Source organism: Saimiri boliviensis, chromosome 2 (assembly GCF_048565385.1).
Source record: "Saimiri boliviensis isolate mSaiBol1 chromosome 2, mSaiBol1.pri, whole genome shotgun sequence".
Taxonomy (NCBI): domain Eukaryota; kingdom Metazoa; phylum Chordata; class Mammalia; order Primates; family Cebidae; genus Saimiri; species Saimiri boliviensis.
This window is the reverse complement of record NC_133450.1, coordinates 92,650,135-92,673,072: the sequence shown is the minus strand read 5'-3', so window position 1 is coordinate 92,673,072 and position 22,938 is coordinate 92,650,135. Positions and strand designations below refer to the sequence as shown.

The 22,938-nt window shown below is 35.9% G+C and overlaps 1 protein-coding gene across 3 annotated transcripts in view; it reads left to right on the top strand.

Annotated features, from left to right (window-relative positions):
* TMEM260 (transmembrane protein 260) overlaps positions 1–22,938 on the top strand; it is a 74,469-nt gene that overhangs the window by 813 nt on the left and 50,718 nt on the right. For all 3 annotated transcript variants that reach the window (XR_005579357.2, XR_012516306.1, XM_003930497.4), the window contains exons 2-3: positions 4,597–4,628; positions 5,358–5,509. Coding sequence is in view for 1 of the 3 variants with exons in the window: in XM_003930497.4 (XP_003930546.1) it covers positions 4,597–4,628; positions 5,358–5,509 (184 nt within the window). In the remaining 2 variants the exon portion in view is untranslated. The remainder of the gene's footprint in view (positions 1–4,596; positions 4,629–5,357; positions 5,510–22,938) is intronic.

Genomic DNA, 22,938 nt, shown 5'->3' with positions numbered 1-22,938 from the left:
GTTGAAGCCTGAGTATTGAGAAGGAGCCAGCAATGCAGGATATTTGCAGAACTCTTAGCAAGGTGGAAGCCAGGTGCGGCTGTTTCTATGAAAAAGAAAAGCATGACTCATTGGCCATTAAATCACATTAATTGTTGTGTATTTGAAGCAAGAAACAAGATCCCGATTTGGGATTTGGATTCAACGATGCCATATCATGGCCAGTAATTTTGTCGGACTGGTGCTGTAATTTCCGGTGGCGAACCTCTGGACTGAAAAAGCAGGTTTGGGTGCTTGACCAGTTATCTCCAAGTGGAGCAGCTTAAACAGCAAACATTTATCATCTCCCGGTTCTGTAAATCAGGAATCTGGGTGCTGCTTAAGCTAGATGGTGGTACTCAGAACAGGGTTGCTGTCATGGTGTGGGCTGGGGCTGCGGTCTTCTCAAGGCAAAATTTGGGGAGAAACGCAATCCAGTTCTTTGCTTTGTGGGTCTCCATAATTTAACTGACTTCTGTCAAGAAAAAGATGGAGGACACCTCTGTCACTTTGTAACCTAATATTGTAAGTAATGTACCTCTTCCCTAGTTTATTCCTGGATGTTTGTCAGTAAACCCAACCCATATTCAATGGGGAGAGGATTACACAAGTGAGAATACCAGAAGTTCGGGATAGTGGAGATCATCTCTAGGGCTGCCTACCACATTGAAGATCGTTGATGTTCCGTTTTCAAATTGTTACCTTTCTTCTTTCCGGTCCTGTTGCACAAATAGGGATAGTGTTTCATTCGTCTAGTAGGGAGTTTTTGTACCATGTTTCCAAGATTTGTATTTCATGATGGAAGTAACTTTATAATTGTGAGAGTTTTGATGCTGGAGAACATTATTCAGAGGTTAGATAGTTCCGTTACCGATAAAAAAATTAAAAAATGAAGAGTGACAGCTACTTACGGTTGGTTGAGTGTCAAGGATGGGAGGGAGAGTAATAATCACTACATTTATTGGGCACTTACTGTGTGCCAGGCATTGTTCCAAGTGCTTTATATAGGTTGTTTTAACCCTCCCAGCTACCCTTAAAAGGAGGTGCAATTATTATTTTCCTTTTATAAGTGAGAAAACGAAGGCTAAGCTATGCCCAAAGTCAGGAAAAGAACCCAAGTACATTGACTTTAGAATGTGCCCTCTTGACCTTTACTCTTTGCCAGAACATTTTCTGAAATTCTTTTCTAAATCCACCATCACATATGTAGTGATACTGAAAATCTGTTTAAAATTATGATTGCCTTCCCCTTATTAATACTGTGTTTTTCCCCAAAAGAATAAAGTTGTATATTTACCTTGAGTTACTAAACTTTAGGTGCTTTAATTTGGTTTGATGTTAAATAGTGGTTGCTTCTAATACTTTTATGTTCGTTTTTGGGAATGATTAACTGTTTTCCAAGTATATGCCAATATGGAAAATTTGCTTAATCATATATTTGAAAAATGTTGAGTGTATTATTCTTGAATGTTTATGAATTACATTTTCATCAGTAAACAGAACACATCTCAAAACCAATGTAAAGCATGTATTCTTCCTGATAAGTCTTACATTTTACTCCATAAATTTCTCACATTGTGTGGTTTTGCCAAAATTATTCTTTGTACCACTAGACACATAGTTCATTTATGGGCGGGGTGCTCATGGTGCTTTTACGGGCACCATTAGTTTTATACATGAGTTTATTTCAAAGATACTGTCTTTAACAGAAGTGACGTGTGACAGTCTAGCCTAGTTAATATTGAGAAGTATGATGAAAAAGGAGCTGGTTTTTCTTTTTCTTTTTTTTTTTTTTTGAGACGGAGTTTCCCTCTTGTGACCCAGGCTGGAGTGCAATGGCGCGGTCTCGGCTCACTGCAACCTCCACCTCCTGGGTTCAGGCAATTCTCCTGCCTCAGCCTCCTGAGTAGCTGGGATTACAGGCATGTGCCACCATGCCCAGCTAATTTTTTGTGTTTTTAGTAGAGACGGGGTTTCACCGTGTTGACCAGGATGGTCTCGATCTCTCGACCTCATGATCCACCCGCCTCGGCCTCCCAAAGTGCTGGGATTACAGGCTTGAGCCACCGCGCCCGGCCCGGGAGCTGGTTTTTCTAAAGGTTAAGCACCTGCTGACAACTCTGGTCTTGCCTTGCAGACAACAGAGCTGTGGTTCTCAAATGGGAAGTACTTCAGAATTACTTGGGAAACTTGAGCCATAGTGTCAGTGGGTCTTACTAGATTAAGGAGTTTGGAAGTATGGGCAAGGAATCTTCACTTTTAAAAAGCAGATTAATTCTGATGCAGGCAGACACAACTCTGAGGAACCCTTCATGTAAAGGGTTGGGAGAAAGCCAGGACTCAGGAAGTTTTGAGGGTTTTTTTTTTTTTTATTCACTTCCTCTTTATCACAATCAATGTAAGAGTAGTATTTCCCTTTCAATCTTTATCAAAGATAAATTTAAAAGCTTCGAATGGGGGTATCTTTTCTATTTCGATTTTAGTTTAATATTTGATGGGAATTGATGGAAGTTTGTCACATTCCAGATTTTTCTTTATGGCAGCAGAACTCCAGCAAATAACCACATACTGCCTTTCCCTGGTAAGGAGAACTTAGAGAAAAATAGGCTATTTTTCTTAACATTAAATATAATTCTGAATGAATTTAAAATGAAGGAGAATGAATAGTGACCTTGAAATTCTGAACTTTTGGTGGCTTTGTCACAAAAAGATACAAGAACAAAAAAATTGATGAAAATAGTTTGGAGCTAAAGACATAAGAGTGAATCCGTTGTGGAGTAAACTATAAAATCATATCCTTTACAGTACTTAACAAAGGGAACAGCTCTTTCATACACTGTGAGGCCATAAACTATTTAAAAAGAAACATTTAGGTTATAAAAAGCACTACTGGTTTCTAAGGTGCTCTTGGATATCTCTAACAAATGTCCTTAAGTAATTGACTTAATCTGTCTTCAGGTGCCCTTATAGGACTTCCATGATGCAGTCATTGATGTAAGACAGGGATGTCTTAGTAGCAAGGATCACAATGTGATGTGTCTTTTTGTTAACCTCTGTGTGCATGGCTTGAATTGATTCTTGGTGTGTGGCCAGAGGGGAGAGGGGATGATACCTTGGCAGGATCCTGAAATGGATAGGATAATGTTTTCAAACTTAATGGGAGAGAAACGAAAACAACTAACCAGAATATAAGGCAATCTAAAGTGCTAAATAGACTCAAGCAGGTTCTATGGAGGAGGAAGAAGTGATTAAATCTGATGGAGAGGCTGGGGAAGCAGGTGTCTAAGGAAAGGTGTTACCAAGAAGGTGGCGATTGAACTAGGCTTTGAAGGATTTAGGGAGAAAATGCTAGGGAAAATACTCCAGGGTGAGAAAATGAGTGAGAAGAAGTGCGAAAAAGGGCCGCTCCAGAGAAACAGTGGATAATCAGATTTGACGGGAGGGAACGTATGTTTCACGGGTATAAGCCTAGAAAAAGGACCTTGAAAGCGTAGAAGGCTTGAGTGTCATGCTGAGGAATCTGAACTTCATTCAGAAAGCAGAGAGCAACCGTTGAGAAATTGTAGACTAGGGATGCAATCCAGCTTTTTATTTGTGTGTGTGTGTGTGTGTGTGTGTGTGTGTATGTGTTTGGGGAGGGGGACGGCAGGTGTTAATTATAAGCGATTTCAGTATGAAGATGAAATAGAAGATTAGTCAAGTCTGTTGCCATAGTCCAGGCCAGAGAAGAAAGGTCTAAATTGTAGCTGGGACAGAAATTAAAAGTAGAGTATTGGCATCTATGAAAGGATAGGGAACAGACAGTAGTACATTTCCTAATAGGTACTAGTAACTTTTCATGAGTCATTCATCGATATTGATTCCTTACATTGTACTGTGTTACAGTGTATAGGGATGAATCAGAAAATGTCCCTGAGCTCTGAATGCTTAAAATATTAACAAATAGGCATTAAATTACTGCATCATAATTTTAGATATAGTCACTTTACTATAAAGGACTATGTAAAAAGAATATTATTTGAAAAATATGTCTTATAGTAGACCTTACCAAAATAACCTGGAGTTAATAAACAGTCGGAAATCGACGAAAGATATCCAATGCAATTAATGCAGAGAAGATATCCAAATGCCAGTTTTAGGGTAGTATGGCATATTTTATGGAGCGTCCAAACCTCAGATGTCTGCACATTTTATGTTATCGTAAGGTTGCATCTTTATAAACTTTCATGCTAATTTCTTCAGGGATAATAAAGCATATTACACTCTAATGCCCCAACAGTAGTTGTATATTTGCATGTGGATACAACATTCGAGAGGGAAAAATGAGCATTTTTAAAAACCAGAATTTACCTGTATTTCCAGTGACCAGTTGGTAAAGACTATCAAAGATAGTTTGTTCAGTAAGACCTAAGGGAGAAAATATTCTTAGACTATTTCATGCTGCTAAATCTCTACAGATTTACAGTTTTATCCAGTCAAATTAATGCAAAACCCCAATGCAAGCATTTGGATTTTGGAAACTTTGGAGGAGTGTCATTCTCTAATAGTAATTATTGGTTTTACATTATTTTTTCACAGGGGAACTGATCACAGCTGCATATGAGCTTGGAGTAAGTATTAGTTTTATTGTTTAATCAATGCTCTCATTAACAGTTTTAGGAATTAAGAAAGTTTAATTAAGCATGGAGTAAAGTAGATTAATTTATTTTCAAACCCTGGTTTTTAGTAACTTATAAGTACAGTACGTGACAATTTACTTGAAGTTTTAAATCCAATTAAACTAAATTATAAAGCAAAGCCTTTACTGTATATACAGTAGCTGCCTTATTATCACCCCAAATTTTGTATAAGCTGTGGAGAATAAAATAAATCGGGTTAACAGTTTTAATAAGTTTATTATTTAATAAACTTTATTATGGTGCATGATCCCTTTAGGCAAGACCTTAGGACTGTCAGCGTGGTGGTAATCCGATAGCAGTGTGGTCTTTCAACTTTCTAACCAATATGGTATTTCAGAACCTGCTTTTTTTTCAATAGCCTTTTAAATGACCCTAATGTACTGTGAACCCAGAGAACAAACTGCTTAAGAACTAACAATGAAATATGTCACCCTTTCTCAGGGTGGCACACCATGTGATACACACTGCCAAATCCACTAAAGAAAATATTTATTTGTATTGCCACAAGAGGATTACAATAGAAAACCACTATTCATACGTTTAGTCATTGGTGCATGATCTTCAGAGTTGCCTGAGAAAAGGGCTACTTTTCACTTAAAGTCTGTGTGACTCTTCCTTTCCTGGATGAAAACCTTCTAACTGTTGCTAATTTTTCCATAGGTTGCCCATCCTCCTGGCTATCCTTTGTTCACGCTGGTGGCTAAACTGGCAATTACACTGTTTCCTTTTGGTTCAATTGCCTACCGCGTCAATCTTCTCTGTGGCTTATTTGGAGCAGTAGCTGCATCGTTACTTTTTTTCACCGTTTTCAGGTAAAGTAGTTGATTAGTTAAAATTAATTTTGAGCAGCTGGAGATGGTAGCTTTCTTATGGCTCAAGTACATACATTAAAAAAAAAAAGTCTTTTGCTTGGTTTCCCTAACACGTGATTTCACTTTCTTAATTTATAATAATTTTATATGCCTTTGACCCCTCATATGATTACACACTTGGTTCTGTTTTGTACAATGGAGCGAAGGTATCACCAGTTCATTAATACAGTTCTCTGGTTAGGCAGAACTAATAAGGTTTGTCATTTTACCAAGATGCAGATGGGCCAGTTTACCTCAACAATGTGAGGTTCATCTTTTGGTAAATGGTAAATATCATTTAATTACTCACAGTATTGCTGATGGGCAGCTGCCTGTCAGGTTCAGGGCTAATATCTAATTATGTTGTATTCTAAATATGAACATGTTGTATACTTTTTGAAATAAGGCTATTAACTAAGGAAATCAATTTGGGATGTGGTTTTTAGTAAGGTTTCACTCAACTCCATTATTGCTGTAGGGAAGGCAGGCAAATTAGATCTCAAATATTTCACTGATAGAAAGCTTTCTTAGTTTGGAAGGCTACCCTGCTTTTAAAACACTGCTCATTAGTTTAGAATGTTGGTAACTCATTTGTCTTTGATGTTTCTGTCTCTGTCACCTTCATTCTTAACTCAGTGTATCCTATACTTAAGAGGATTAGAGTGAAAAATACAAATTATGCTTTCTGCAAAAGGAAAAACCAAATTAAAACACTTATAAAAGCTTTTGCACGTCTTACAAAACAAATGGTTTCTATATGTAAATATAACTTGAATAGGCACAATTTCAGATGTTATTTTTGAAGACTAATATTTTTATTTGTGTTAGTCATAATACTGCCCTTTAGCTAAATTCTAAATTCTCTTTTAATTATTTATAGAAAGATAACAGTATTACTATAACTCTGAAGTTTACTTTTAATCTGTGAAAAAACTTTCAGATTCAGGTATTATAACTGTTGCTCTTTTCTAGAATTTTTATATTATTAAATTTGTTGTTATTATAGTCTTACAGGTTTACAGTAATAGCCAAATCTTTAAGTATGAAGTAATTAAAATAATGTCTTTGCTTAGATTCATTAACACCATGAATATTTTTCTGTTTCTCAATGGTTCGAATAATTTTTATTAGACTTGTGGGTTTTTTTGAGTCTTTTGTAATTAAGAATCTGTCAGTATTTCCACTGAGAAAATGTTTTTTGTTTTTAAATATCTGGATTGGACAGGAACTTCCTTGTTCTGTATTGAATTAGTCATTATTAATTTTCACAAGATACTTTAGAACAAAAACATTTAAAGAAAACTATTTATTTTGATAGTCTGTATTTTAGATCATTTATGTAACATATGCATATATTTAAATATTACGTAGCTCTAAATAGTCCTTCGTGCAAGTAAGGGATTCATTTTCTAAAACTTTTTTCTGTTTTTCAACATATTAATTGTTGATGCCATTCCACATGAGAACCACTGTAAAAATCATACATAAAAATCTTTAAAAAAAATTTACAGAATCCAGATAGCTCTGGACAGTATTTACCTATTTAAAAATAGCTTTTATTATTATGCTTGATTATAATGGGTTTAGATTAGCACACTAGCCTGTAACACTTTTCGTTTAATATACGTGGCTAATGATAATATTTTATACTTGCTGACATGTGCTTTAAATCCAAACTCTTAATATGAGTAAATTAGGTGTTTGAGTGGTTTTAATAATATAGTATGTGCTTTGGAAAAGTTGCTTTCTTTCAGAAAAGGGATCTAACAATATTATCTCTTAACATAATTTTAATATGAAAATACTTCATTATTTTGAATACAAATAATTGACAAGGTACACACACGTCTTTTGGGAATAACCTAGTTCAAGTGGCAAATCTGTTTTGTCAAACAATAGACACCCTTCAAAAAGGAGAAGCCATCTCTATGGTAATAGGACTAACAGTAGCCTATTGATTGAGTGGAAGAAGACATTATACAATGTCAGCTGGCTTGTTACAATTTCATTTGTTGTATGACCCGAACTTAACCTTTAAAACCTTTCTTCTGTGAATATAAACCCAACAGCAGGACACAGTTTCTGTACAACCATTACAGTGATGGCTTTTTTCCTGTCCTAGCATACAGTAAATGCGTTTCTTTGCAGGTTGACTCCCTTATCAGAATTTGTTTAGGGGACATTTCACTACTTTATTCATTTACAAACCAAATCATCATTCCATTTTGTTGTTGAATATTGAAGGGTTTTGGACCAGGAAACAGTTTTATTCTTTCTTTCCCCCATCACTTAAGAGACCATTACTGTACATGTAGGATTAGTGCTGACTGGTGTGCAGTAAATTAATTCTTTTAACAGGTTTAGGTTTTTTTCAGGTAATTGTTCACATAGCATTCACTATATTTAGCTCTTGGGGTGGACATAAAGACCTTCTGTACCTTTTAAACAAAGATTTTATTTCAAAAGCAAATTTCTGTTTAAATGTGTTGATGTAAAAAGCTCCATTTTTTCAGTAAACATGACTTAGATTGAAAGACCAATTTATGCGTTGTTTCCAATTACTATGTAATTTTTGCTTTTCTTGCATCTTTCTCTTGCTTTTAAAAGCTGAAAGATGTCATTAACACTGCATTTTTTGTCAATCTTTCCTAATGGTTGCTAAGAACTCATTTATATTTGCTTTTCTCTAACGTAGAAAGCATATGAGTAAAACAGCACATTGAAAGCCGTATGTGTCACTATAGTTTATTGAATTAAAAATAGTAAGATTGTGGCAGCTGTTTCTGTATGTATTTATTTATGTATTATCCCCTTCAGGAGTATTTTTAAGCATACATTATGTTAGGGGAGTTTAGTACATTTCATTTATATGAAATAGTATTCATTTTATTAATGTGTACATCTGTGTTTCTAAGACTATGTAATATAGTTAGTGATTTCTGGAAACTGGGGTTTTCTTTTTTAAGGCTATTAAATGATTTTTAGATTTGATAGTATAATTAAAATGTCCTGTTCTATTTGAAATTCACAAATCCTGTTAATATAAAATTTTAAAATTATAAATAGTATAAACCATTAACATGAACACCATTTAACATTGTTTAATGCTTGAATTTCAAAATGGTTCTAGGAAATAAACTAAATCTTAATTACTGAATAAAGAAGGAGTACTGAATTCACTGTCATTAAACATCTGTATTCTCACTCTTCATACGTTCTGGTGTCACTAAAAGAGAAGAAAGCATGTTGATAGCATTGTATACAAATTCTTTCCCTCAGGGAAGATTTAAATTGCTTATGATATCAGAGGAGGGTATATGTTGTGTCATTTATTTTGATAGTTACAGTGCAGGGGATGTATTCTCGACAGACCTGACAGTCAACCTAGCCTTTTCAAACCATTACGGGCCAAATGGAACTATAGAAGAATTCATTGCACAGTATTTGTTGAACACTCATGTGAATTGAAAGTAAAGCTTTTCGTTTTTGTAATCAAAATTCAGTGCTTATTTTAAAGAAAGTAATACAAAGTCACTAACCATTAAATAGGCAGTTTTTCAATTTTTTTTTTTTAAAGATACAGTTTCAGGAAACTCATAAAATTACTTTCTAATGTAATTAATATTGTACAGTAAGACGTCACATCTCTTAATGTCAAGTGGATTACCTAAAATATTGGACTATTAATAATAGTGAAGGTGTATTGAAACTATGGTTACCACAGAGAACGTGTGATCAATTTCAGTAATCCTTTAATATCTTCTGGCAGATTGCTTTGTGCCAGCATTTAATTCATGGACTTTGTAATTTTATAATTTATATATTTTTAAACATTATGTTGCTGCTAAAAATTAATTTGATTAAACTTTTGAAAGGCAAAGACTTGATTCCGAGCACTGTGTCTGCTATTCTTATAGCTTCAGCTAAGATTCCATTCAATAAAGAATAGAAAATTAAAATGCCATACCTTAGAGAATGCAGAATCTCCTGCTTAAGGGACATTTGGATTTTCCAGCTCAGAGAGTATTTTAGATTATTGCCATAGAGAATAATGTGAAGCTCTTCCTAATTTCAGAAGTAACTATGCGTAAGTAACAAATAGTCACCAAGTTTTTGTAGTGGAAGAAGAATGGAAAGTACTGGAGCATTAATTTCCATTCAGGAGAATATCTGTCTTGATCCCTGGTTAATTGATCATATATTTCTCTCGTACTTGTATTAAAATTGCATTGACTTAGACTGCTTAAGCATATTAAGAGCTTGGTTCATTTGCATTTTCTTATAAGTAGAGGGACATATTAGGCTCAAATAGTAGCCTTCAATTTTAAAGGGAAAAAAGCAGGGCAAAAACTCTTTTTTAAGACTGTAGAGTCTTTTCTGACAGCTAGTCAGAGTTAGAATTAGTTCAAGGAAATGTTAATAATGCACTGCCTGGCCTAATCCCTTTGATATCACCAGGTATCCTCCTGTTCATGGGTTAATTGCTTTAAAAGCGAAAGCAATATTCTGAGCGGTGGGCCGCTTCACCTTTTCACAGCTGTTACCATTGAGTGACAACTAAATCCCATGTGTAAGATGAGGAAGAGCTCAATCTCCAATTGGGAGAAAATTTATGTAAACCACAATCCCTTCAGAATGTGCGGAAGTCATAGACTTTCTTGATTTACTCTGCTTTTCCCAGAAAGCTCTATTGTTCACTTTCCTAAGTCCCATCAACCCTTTGTAGCAGAATATCACAGCGGCAGCAGATAGCTTGAAATATATAAATGCTATCATAGCTCTGATTAATAGCAGTGCTTATGAGTCAAGTCTGATAACAGTGCAGCTCTCCACTCAATTTCAGATACTGCTAATGGAATCTGTCTTCTCCAATTGTAATATGAGAAGGCCTAATTTGCCATGGAGCTTGGAGCTGTCACCAGTAGGGGATTGTGGGGTCAGATGGGAGCTGCCAGGTTTTTGCCCTGCAGCTTGTATCTCTCACTTTGAATAGAGCAGCCCCCTGCCTGCCAGTTAGCTGATAGGCCGCCATGGGGTTTATGCCACTGTATACAATAGGAAAGGGCTACATAGGCTGACTTCATAATTGTGAAGCCAGCTCATATTTCCACAGCTACTGTGCCGCATAATTTCTAATAAGTGGTTTTAACAAATGTCAGATTATGAAAAGTTTCCTCAATTACAAAAACTTATAAAACATTTAAATTGCTAAATCTGTTTCCTGCCGAGATTTTGCCACTGGAACTAGTCATCAGTTATTATGGTTGTAATAATAAACGCACATATTTCTATAAATTACAAATAAAATTATAGGTCATAATTCATATAGATTTGGTACTTTTCAAAGCCATACAAATAGACAGTAGTCTTAATAAATTGAGATATTAAGATATACTTCATGACTTTACATAAGACTAATGTTAAATCTCTATTGTTTATTAAGTTGATTAGTACTGCTGATGAAAGTAGTTTAATACCCCCATTCTGTTGACTTTAGTTATCTGGATGCTTTACATTTATTTCCTATACTTTTAATATCTTAACATTGTAAGAATTATACAGCGTCTTCTAAGTTTTCAATTAAAAAGGATATAGTGTGATGATACACTTTGGCCAGTGTCTTTGAGGATACTCCGATGGAATATACTTTTAACCAATTTCAGTCTTGCTACTGAATGCCAAATACATTATAAAGATTGAGTAACAAGCTAATCTTGAGGTTTTTTATGCTTTTACACATTTTAAACAAAATTGACTAAAATCTGTAATTGGAGAGTTATTTTAAACCAGGCTGGACCATTGTGCAGGTTATCCGGCATACTGTAAAAACTTAGTTAAAACGTGAGGTAGATTGTGGTTGTTCCTATAAATCCTAGCTCAATATTTTCTTCTGTGTATTCAGGAATAAGTTGATGGAGTACAATAAAATGAACTGTTTTAAACTTTGATAGCTTTATCATTTAGTAGCTAATGCACAAATCTTAATTCTAATGGAAATTGTGTGATTACATTTTTTTAATGGAAGCTATTCCTAACCTCTCTTGCATTTTAGTTTGCATTTTTCCTTTTTGAAGGCTTTAAGTTTTTTTATCCTAATTTTATTTAGTGGTTTTGAATCAGAAATAATACTTTATACTTTTCCTTTTAGAATACTGGTAGTTAATATTTATATAGCTGAAAATTCTGAGCAAAACATTTCTCCTTTTGGTTAAACCTCATGAAGTAGAACTGACCTTAGTAGGATTTTATCTGGAATCACAGTACGTTTTTGTAAAATGTGGAAGAAAGGACTCATTTGCAAATTTATTAAAGATGGAAATGTTTTAAATTGTTTTAGGTTCAGTGGTGATGGTTTCAGAGATGTATTTTTTATACCATGTCCTAAATTATTGATTGATGTTCTTAGGTCTAAACTTGACAGTGAAAAGATTTATATTCTACTGCACTCTCAGTGGCCTCATTGTAATTTTCCCACAAGCACCTGGCACATACTGATACCCAGAACATATTTGTCGAAAGAATGTTGAGTGAGCTGCCACCAAAAGGAGGAGGCTTAGCAGGACTCCGGTTTTCGGTAACTTAGCTCCCTAGTTCGACCGTTCTCCAGGTAGACTGGAGAGAGAAATACATGGTGTTGATTATGTGAATGAGCCTGAAGGGAACTTTTATATCATTTTCATGAACAGGACCCAGAAAGATAAGAATGTGAAAGGATGAGAGTCGTCGATGTGCTGTTTGTTTTATCCTCCTTTGCCATGCTTCTTCCCTGTAGTCAACTGCACGATTTTAGTTGTCACTATGAATTGACACTAATTGTAATTTATTAAACAATAATGCTCAGATGCTGCGCTGTGGCCTGCCCAGTCAGATTCTGCTTACTTCAAGTAGGACTTCTCAGTACACTCAGAATAGACGTAGGGCAGTGTACCCTCCATGTTGGGTTCTTTGCATGCAAGTAACACTGAGGACAAATACATTCATGAATTTTATGAGGCATGTCAAATGTGTGTTCGGAAAGAATTTCAGGTTTCTCTTATTTGCCTTTTGATTAAGGGTTAGACAAACATGGGACTACACATGAAAATCAAATACTGTGTAGTGGAAAGAAAAATATACCTTATCAATAGCAAACCTGTGTCAATGGTGTAAATTGTAACCTCGTGATTTATCCATTGTGTCAACAGATGAATAGTATTCCATCAGTGAGAAAACTACTACACAATCAGTACCTTTCTTAGGAATCTTATCTTAGTGTCATGAATTTTGTGGACCAAAAAAAAAAAAGACAGGTTTTAAGCAGAATTCCGATGCTCACATCTGATGCTTAATAGCATCACATCATCCCTACTCCAGTGGAGGATTTCTGTCATTTGCATGATCTGGGTGAGATTTTAAACACTTGACTACCCTATCTATCATACTCTTGGTATGTCTTTTTTATTGACTAAACACTGTGCTCTCCTGGAATGTGAACCACATGGTTTTCGTGTTAACCTAAGTAAAAAGCAATCAGGAAGATTTATCTCCTGCAAATATACTGTAAAGTATACTTTATATAGAGAGTATAAAGTTATTTATATAAAACAAAATGCACTTCAGTGACTTTTGGATTTGATATTTTGAATAATCCGTATCAGTGCTTTCCTCCATTATTGTGAAACCGTAGAATTAGGTTTACCTCTTTAACAGTGTAAGAACTTGATGTCGATTGTTGATATTGACAGTTGACTATCCTCTCTTTTATAATACAAGGGTTGTGTTATTAAAATGATCATAGTGGTGGAGTTTGAAGATTGTGATATTTTTTTCATATGATCTATTATGATTTTTATTTTTCTGTAACTCAGGTTAGATGATAAAACTGTGTGTTTCATTTGAAGGAACACCTTATTTGACCTTGCTCTGTTGGGGCTCTGTGAGAATTAAACTGAAAATGGAAAACATCTTTTCTCATATCTAATTCATCATTATTCTTAAACTAGAAAATAGTTTAAGCTATTAACTGTATATTAGCAAGTTCTCATGAAAATAATTCTCATTTTATTCACTACCTAGTTTGAGTTTATCTTCTGTTTCTCCAGTTTGCTTTTATTTGGTTGAAGTGATAATTTCAATAGAAGAAATATGTCTTTTCATTTTAATGGGCTAATTTTAAGATTCTGCATTAGCATATTATTAACTCTTAGTTGCTTTTTAAAAATAATAATTAAGAATTATTCAAATAAGAATTGTATTAAGAGCTGTTCAAAAGAATAAAATGGAAATTGAAAATAGGTCTCCAGGATTGCCAAGTGAAAACACAATGATGTTTTCGATTATGTCATTTTATTTGAAAAAAAATCATCAGACTTACTCTACAGGTAGACGACAATTGTTTGTCTGATTTTGGTCATGCTTTTATTTATAGCTCATCTATACTTTAGATTTTATGGATTATACAAGATAGCTTGTTTTGTGAACTCGGATCAACAATTTAATTTAAAGCTCCAAATTAAATAGTGTCAGATTGGACATTCCTTTCATTTATTTTTAAAAGATTACTTAAGTCAGAAATTTGGACTACGAATTCATTTAATAGTATTGTATGCAAAAGATTTATGAATAATGTTTTGCTCTACTTATGTAATTTAACTCTGCCAACAAAATTTTAAATATATGTTGTAGCCTTTTCAGGGGAAAAACTTTTTATAAAGTATGTCTCCTGATTAGAGTTATTCCCAGAAAGAGATTGCAGCTAACTTGTCTAATCACTCATGGGTTCCCTTCATTGATAGGGATGATAATTGGCCAGAATCGTAAGATAATAAAGCCTCCAGCGATGAAAAAGGATAGTGGATTAATTGAAGGTGCTAGGAATTCTGTAGTCTCATAGGAAAATGCTTTTCTTTTATACTCATGATAAACAGATAATAAAAGTGCTTCTCAGTAGTCTCTCTTAGCAAATGTAAGACTAGATATGCCTTTAGATATATTTGTTGTTAAGATTTTTGTAGCATCACGTAGGTAAGCCTTCTGCACTTTTAATATTTTTAATATTTTTATTTTGTTTTCTAGCTCCAATATGTAGTGCCTTATTGGTATGGAGGGTTCGTTGTTATTTGGCTCAGTAAAATGTAAGATGGGAAATTTGATGTGTTTTATTTGAAATTTCACAAAAATTTGAAAAAATTAAGGAACTTTTTTTCCAAATCAATATGAAAGGCAATATGAGTAATTGTGAACCTATATTTTATTTTATTGTTTGGAGACAGTCATGTCGCTCTGTTGCCCAGGCTGGAGTACAGTGGTGCTGTCACAGCTCACTGCAGCCTCAACCTCCTGGGCTCAAGCAGTCCTCCCACCTCAGCCTCCCGTGTAGCTGGGAATACAGGCATGCGCTACCGAACCCAGGTGTTTTTTTTTGTTTTTGTTTTTGTTTTTGTTTTTTTCAGTAGAGATGAAATCTCACTATGTTGCCCTGGCTGGTTCTGAACACCCAAGCACAAGCAATCCCCTGCCTCGGCCTCCCAAAGTGCTAGGATTACAGGGATGAGCCACCATGCCTGGTCTATATTTTATTATTCTCTTTGAAATACTTGTCTTATAGACAAGGAATAAACTAATATGAAAATAGAAAGTTTTTAAAAATAAATTATTCTCTACCCTTGCCAAAAGAATATTTAAACACTTGAATTATTCAAGTACAGAAGGATAAAATAATATTCCTTAGTTTCTGGAAGATCTATCCATACAAACGTCATATTATGTAAGATAAAAAAAATCAATGTAATAAATTAAAATGAATTCTTTAATGTATCCCTTAATAACATTTGTTAACAAGACACCATTTATAAAATAGTAAAGGACAGCAATAATAAAGGACATGGGTCCTAAACAAAACTTACTCCAAGACCAAAACATTTTTTGTAATTTTTTGCAGTTAAAAAAAATTTCTTTCCAAGTAACGGTGTAAGTAATTTTATCAAGCATTGTTTTAAAATGTTTAGATTTGTATTGAGGTCTTTAGAAACCATTGCTATTTGGAGAGCATTAAAAACTAAAAGTGTGTCTAAAATAATATATATGGGAAACAGGTTTTCAAAAAATCAAGTAGTTTTTCGAAGGACACACATTCAAATAATACATATGTACATAATGTGTGTGTGTGTGTGTGTGTGTGTGTGTGTGTGTGTGTAGAGAGAGAGAGATAAATTTTTAATTAAAAATATACCAGTATGCTGACAGGTTATTTAATATTATCAGTGGTTCAAAAATTATTTGTTGACTTTATAATACATTATATAGAGGATTTTAAGTTCTTCAAGTCTCGTTTCTTCACAGTGTTTCGATTAGGTCACAGTGAACCATTCATATTCCTCACAGTCGTTTTTTTTTAAATATAAAAGAATCTATTTCATACTCATTTAATGCATTTAATTTGATGAGAACCAGAGAAGGGGCAAGTATGCTAGTCTTAATGAAAATATTTCAGGGAAAAGTTGCAAAAGGCAATGCTTATACTGAGCGTAAACAGTTAAGTGGGAGTTAGCCAAGTGAAGGCAAAACAGTGTTCCACATACAGATTAAGTGTCCCTAATCCAAAAATCCAAAATCCAGAGTGCTCCAATATGTGAAACTTTATGAATACTACATGATGTTCAAAGAGAGTGCTCATTGGAGCCCATCAGATTTCAGGTTTTCTGATTAGAGATGTTCAACTGACATGTGTTCTTGAAATATTCCAAATTCTGAAAAAAATCCAAAATTTGAAACACTTCTGGTCCCAGGCATTTCAGCTAAGGGATCCTCCACCTGTATAGAGAACCTCATTTGCAAAGAAACCACAAAGTAGAAAAACAGCTTTTAAGTATAGGGACTTGCAAGTCATTTAGTATTGCTGAAACATAAATTTTGATGTGTTATGTTAAAAGACATGATCATGAAAGGCTTTTTATGTCATGATGAGGAGCTTATATTATGTTTTATCATCAAAGGGGAGGTCGTTAAAGGGTTGGAGTCAGATAGGAGTGAGGTCAGATACGTTTTGGATCTCTTACATCTTTGGCAATGGTGGGTATAGGACTGGAGGCAGATGGCTTACCATGTTGTTGGATTGATTTGGGTCCGAGGTGATGATAATAGCTAAAATGGGATGGTGGTGTTATGAATGGAGAGAAGATTAGCTTTAAAAATTATTAAGAAATAAAATTGACAGGATGTGTTACGTTCGACAGAGAGAGGGAAAAGAAGCTTTGATTGTCACTATCAGTTCTCTTAACCAGGCAGATAATGAAAGTCACTAAAAGAATACAGGAGGAGGAAATCATTTTTAGAAAAGAGAATGAGAAATTAATCTTATACATGTTGACATTCAGGTTCTACGGGGCATCCAGAGTTGCACTGGCATTGGGGTGTACCATAGTTGGTTGGAGATATTTAAGTCCAACAGTACAGGAGAATGCAGTGCTGGGAACAGATCTGGTTTTTTCAGTTTGTGGTTAGCAGTTGAAATCAGGATAGTGGATAAAATTACTCTAGCCACTAACCAGCTTTAAAGAAACTAATGGAAAAAAGAGACATTCAGAAAAAACACAGAAGGAAGATCCAGAGCCATAAAAGAAAAACCAGGGGATGTGGTCCCAGACATCAACTCAGTAAAGCGTGTTTAGGGAGGGGAGTGATCATCAACAGGGTCAACACAGCAGAGAGGTTCAGAAAGCCTGTTGTCACTGGGGACCTCAGCAAGAGCAATTTCAGTAGAAGGCTGGAGTGAGAACAGAAGTAGAGGCTGCAGATGTGGACATGTAAGGCTGATACTGAGCCTCACCCTTAATCTGAAATGTGTCTTCATGAGATCATCCCTGATGCCAACCTGCTTTGTGGTCATTTATTTCTGAAACGAAGCATGCTCAGATGATGCATAGGAAATTTCACTTGAGCAATATAATGAGACTGCTTTCTTAAAGAATTAGTGAATTAACTGAAGACTTCCAAAGTCTTCAGAAACATCGTTATCGCTACTGGCATCATCCCTTGATGTGTTGATGTGTCAGCGCAAATCACAGACACAACATGCTGTGTCCTGATGTGGGGGTCACAACAGCATGCATGTGAAGTCATGGCCCTGGGCCACAGACCTATATTTCTACATTGCACTCAGCCTGCAGACTGATTAATGGACGTGTACCAATCACTGGTAGACTTTCAGGACAAATAATTTGAAAAATCTTAGGATTTTGAGAACAGCTTTTTAAAAACTCTTTTCCATCACTGGCTGCTTTCAATATCAGAGTCTAATCTTGCTTAACTGGCCTGTTCCATCTGCTAACAATTTGATGTTCCCTTCCCCAACTGCTTTCACTCCCTGGTATGACTTTAGCTTTCATTTCACTCATTTCATTGATGGCTCACACGGTCTGTGGTACAGTTGGCACCCACAGCCCTTTGCTCATCCTCCTTCGTCCTCCCTTAGCCCCCTACTGGCTTTACTTCCTCTTCTGTTCAGTCTAGGTCCCATGATTCATTCCTTTAACTCTCCCTCTTCTCCTTCTGTCCTTTTGCCCTCCTGTCCCTCTGACCTAGTAAAGCCCCAAAGGATGGCTCCATCCAGCTTCTCCAAGATAAAATAATATTTATTATTGTAATAAAGCCTGGCTCAGGCTGCTACAGACCTGTCCACAGCTGTGTGGACTGATGCTGCTGCTCCATCTCCACAGTCTCTGTAGTCTTCAAACTCAGCTGAGCATTAATTGCCACCCACATAACCTCGTATATATCCCTCCTGAGCTTGCGGCATTTTTCCACCACAGAAGTTTCAGCTTAGGCCGGGCGCGGTGGCTCAAGCTTGTAATCCCAGCACTTTGGGAGGCCGAGGCAGGTGGATCACGAGGTCGAGAGATCGAGACCATCCTGGTCAACATGGTGAAACCCCGTCTCTACTAAAAAAATACAAAAAATTAGCTGGGCATGGTGGCACGTGCCTGTAATCCCAGCTACTCAGGAGGCTGAGGCAGGAGAATTGCCTGATCCCAGGAGGCGGAGGTTGCGGTGAGCCGAGACCGCACCATTGCACTCCAGCCTGGGTAACAAGAGTGAAACTCCGTCTCAAAAAAAAAAAGAAGTTTCAGCTTATCTCAACTTTTTTTTTTGAGATGGAGTCTTGCTCTGTTTCCCAGACTGGAGTGCAGTGGTGCAATCTTGGCTCACTGCAACTTCTGCCTCCCTGGTTCAAGCGACTCTCCTGCCTCAGCCTCCTGAATAGCTGGGATTACAGGTACCCGCCACCACACCCGGCTCATTTTTTGTATTTTTAGTAGAGACAGGGTTTCACTGTGTTAGCCAGGTTGGTCTCAGTCTCCTGACCTTGTGATCCACCCGCTCTGGCCTCCCAAAGTGCTGGGATTACAGGCATGAGTCGCTGCACCCAACCTGTCTCAACTTCTTAATCCACTAGTTTGTATATGTTACATGGCAAGTAACTCTTTATTGATTCTGAGTCTTAGCATAAAGTAACTTTTTTTTTTTTTTTTGCTTTTAGCTTTTTATTTTTATATTAACAGGGAAGTCTTATACATATAGCTCTGATAAAACTGAGTCCTGATCTTCAGTCTGTTTTTGTTGCTGCATAACTGGATAAGGAATGAATGAAAAACAAAAATAAAAACAAAAAACCCGATTTGGAAGACTTAGCTGAATCTGTCTTTGGAAATAGAATCTATTAAACATGTATGTGTTACTTGGACTAAAATACAACATAAACCCGTATAAATGGTAGTTCAGTCATCTCAAGTTTTTTGAAGAATGTTAGAATCTGTTGTTTAAATTGTCTATCATCCTGTTTACAAAAATCCAAAGTCATTTAGGTCTTAAAAATTATTTGGCCGGGCGCGGTGGCTCAAGCCTGTAATCCCAGCACTTTGGGAGACCGAGGCGGGTGGATCACGAGGTCGAGAGATCGAGACCATCCTGGTCAACAAGGTGAAACCCCGTCTCTACTAAAAGTGCAAAAAATTAGCTGGGCATGGTGGCACGTGCCTGTAATCCCAGCTACTCAGGAGGCTGAGGCAGGAGAATTGCCTGAACCCAGGAGGTGGAGGTTGTGGTGAGCCGAGATCGCGCCATTGCACTCCAGCCTGGGTAACAAGGGCAAAACTCCGTCTCAAAAAAAAAAAAAAATTATTTGGATAATTTTTCTTCCAAAGTGAAGAGAGTTGATGATTAGGCAGATATGGTAGACAATTTGGTCAACGTTTAAATAAGCAATGAATAGCCCACATATTAACTGTCATAAAGCAAACTTTTAATAAAGGCAGTATGTTGAAATATGTGCATTTTAAGGAGCATTCAAAGTTTGACTTATAAAATCCTATTGAAATAAAAGAATTCATACAGGCTTACCCCATAGATTATTGTATGAAAACATGAATACTAAAACAGATGGGTCCTCCAAAATGTTTCACATTCTGTATATCCTGTGTATGGACATACGCATGACTTTCTGCTCTTAGAGGCGTGCCTCCTCTCCTGTTTTACACAACACTAGGAGAACATTAGCATTTTATTTTCAGAATTTCTTCACACAGTTTTCTTGAAAATACTATGGGAAGTTATACTAAAGGGGGAAGACGGTGTGTTCCAGTCAGGGTTCTTGGTTGCAAACGGGTGACTGGCTGTGGTTAGCCGAGAAGAAACAGTAAAAGAAACTTGGAAAAACTCTACAATTCAATAATAAAAACACAAATAATCCAATTTAAGAAATGAGCAAACGATCTGAATAGACACTTCTTCGAGGGAGAGAATAAACACAGAAGAGGATACTCAGCAGCATTAGCCATTTGGAAAATGCAAATCCAAACTTCAGTGAGATGCCACTTCACACCAAGTAGGATGGCTAGAATTAAAAAGCTATATAGCAAGTGCTCACTGGGATGTGGAAAAATCAGACCCTCATATGCTGCTGTTGGGAAACAAGCAGATGGAAAGATGCACGACGCTTTTGTGTGCAATACATTAGGTCTACTGTAGACTTAGTTTGATTTTTGAGCAAGTTCACCTGATGCTAAAAAGGTTGAGATTTTAGATTTGATTTCCATTACTGGTTTTACAATCTGTTCGTTACCTTGTCTTCTACTATTTTACTCAGCGGTCTCACAAATTATTTTTCTAATGCCGAGGAAAATCAGGTGAAGGAGTACATGAATTATTTATTGCAAAACCATCTTGACCTTAGTGGGGAGATGGAGAGAGAGGATTCAGATTATAGACCTTGCCGATATGGGATTAGTCTTCAGTAAAATACTAATGTACCTAATTATAGTAATCTAAGGTAACTAGATAAATGTTATTGAAGCCAAAAATTTTACCTTATATTCTTCAATTTTTAAAAGCTTATGAAATATTTGAAAGGGCAGTTAACATAGTTCATAATTCTAATAATTAATGTCAACAGTTCAAATGCTTTAGGATGCCTTTCTGAGTGAAAGAATGTGTTAAAAATCATTGTAGATTAGTGAAGGTTAAGTTTTCTTCCTAAGGATTCATTTATATCAGAATTATCCTCCTTAGTTTCAGCTAACACATTTCTGCAGGAATACTGTAGAAACGATGTTATATTATTTTCACTAGAATAGATTGGGAAGCATGTAATGTTTGTCCTGTTACTGCTGCTGTTTATTTTGGTCATGTGGTTAAGTTTGTGTCTGACAGTTTTCATTACTTTAAAGTTACCATTTTTCCCTTAGTATTTCATCAATTTATAGGGAGGTGGCTTGAGACTATACATATTCTGTTACTCCAAAACCTTTACCCACTAGTTTTGGTATTCATTGATAATTATTAAGATGGCTGCCAAATGGTGATTTCTAATTCAGTCATTTTTTTCTACAGTTATTAGTTGATTTTCTGTGGAAAAGCCAATGATATTCTCTTCTCACCTATTTATTTACATCAGTAGATGCATAGATTTTTGTGTATTCAGGGAGTTAGAAGCTATTATAATTATTTCTGATGCTTAAATTATCCCAGATTTGGCCAGTGGGAGCCTTTTTAAGTTGGCTCCTGTGTCCTTCTGTCATGCCCCCATCATTTTTGAGCACTTCTTTACTTTCCAGCACAAGCTGTTTCAGACTAATATTGTGCTAGAGCTATCCCAGTTCTAGAATGGGCCATTTCTCCAAGGATGCTAATTTCGGTTTTAAGTGGAGGAAGTAATCTTGTATCTTATGCTGACTTTCAAAATAATATTGACATATGAAACACAGAAGTTCCTTTAGAAATTTAGAAATATTTTAATTTGTTCTCTCATTCACTAAGTTTCCTTTGGGTGCTTAGGGCTAGATATTTCCAATATAAATGAAATATAACTCCAATTCACATTTCAAAAGCAATGTTAAATTAATTGTCACAGACAATTAAATACTGTAAATTTACAGAATGGGCTAAAAACCTAGGAACTGAAGAAACATTTGAGAAAGAAGTAGGATTTAAATAAACAGAAGGGAAGACATTGGATTCACTGCTACAGAATGAGCAAAGGTATAGTGCTAGGTGTAGGCGTATCTTAGGAGGAGATTCTGATGAGCCTGACTGATTGGTGGAGAGAATAATGTTGATCAATAGTGAATGAGTGGAATCCAGCTTATTGGAAGCCTAGATTCCAGGCTGTCTGATTTAGAACTTATCCTTCAAAGCAGCCCAGAGTCCTTAAGTTTTTAGGCTGAGTAGTCATAAAGAGTAGGTTTTAGGAAACTTGATATGATATTATATTGCAGAAAAGATTGAAAAACAGAAGACAAATTCGGGAACTCTTAAAATAATTAAGTCGAGGCCGGGCGCGGTGGCTCAAGCCTGTAATCCCAGCACTCTGGGAGGCCGAGGCGGGTGGATCACGAGGTCAAGAGATCGAGACCATCCTGGTCAACATGGTGAAACCCCGTCTCTACTAAAAATACAAAAAATTAGCTGGGCATGGTGGCGCGTGCCTGTAATCCCAGCTACTCAGGAGGCTGAGGCAGGAGAATTGCCCGAACCCAGGAGGCGGAGGTTGCAGTGAGCCGAGATCGCGCCATTGCACTCCAGCCTGGGCAACAAGAGTGAAACACTCCGTCTCAAAAAAAAAATAATAATAATAATAATTAAGTCGAAGGCAGTAAAAGTACAAATAGAAAGGAGTGAGTAGATAGGAAATTAATTTGAAAGGAAGAAATAGCGATGTGTTGAATTAGGATCAGTGGGAGACTGGGAAACTGAAACAGGAAACTGCGGATTTTTGTAAGAGAAAGAAAACAGAAATAAGTTGCAAACAGAAACTCAAAAGAAAAAAGAGGTTTGCTGATACTGAGATTTTTATTTAATCATTTAAAAATAATGACTGATTAAAAGCTGTAGAACTACTCTGTAACTTCTTATACAAA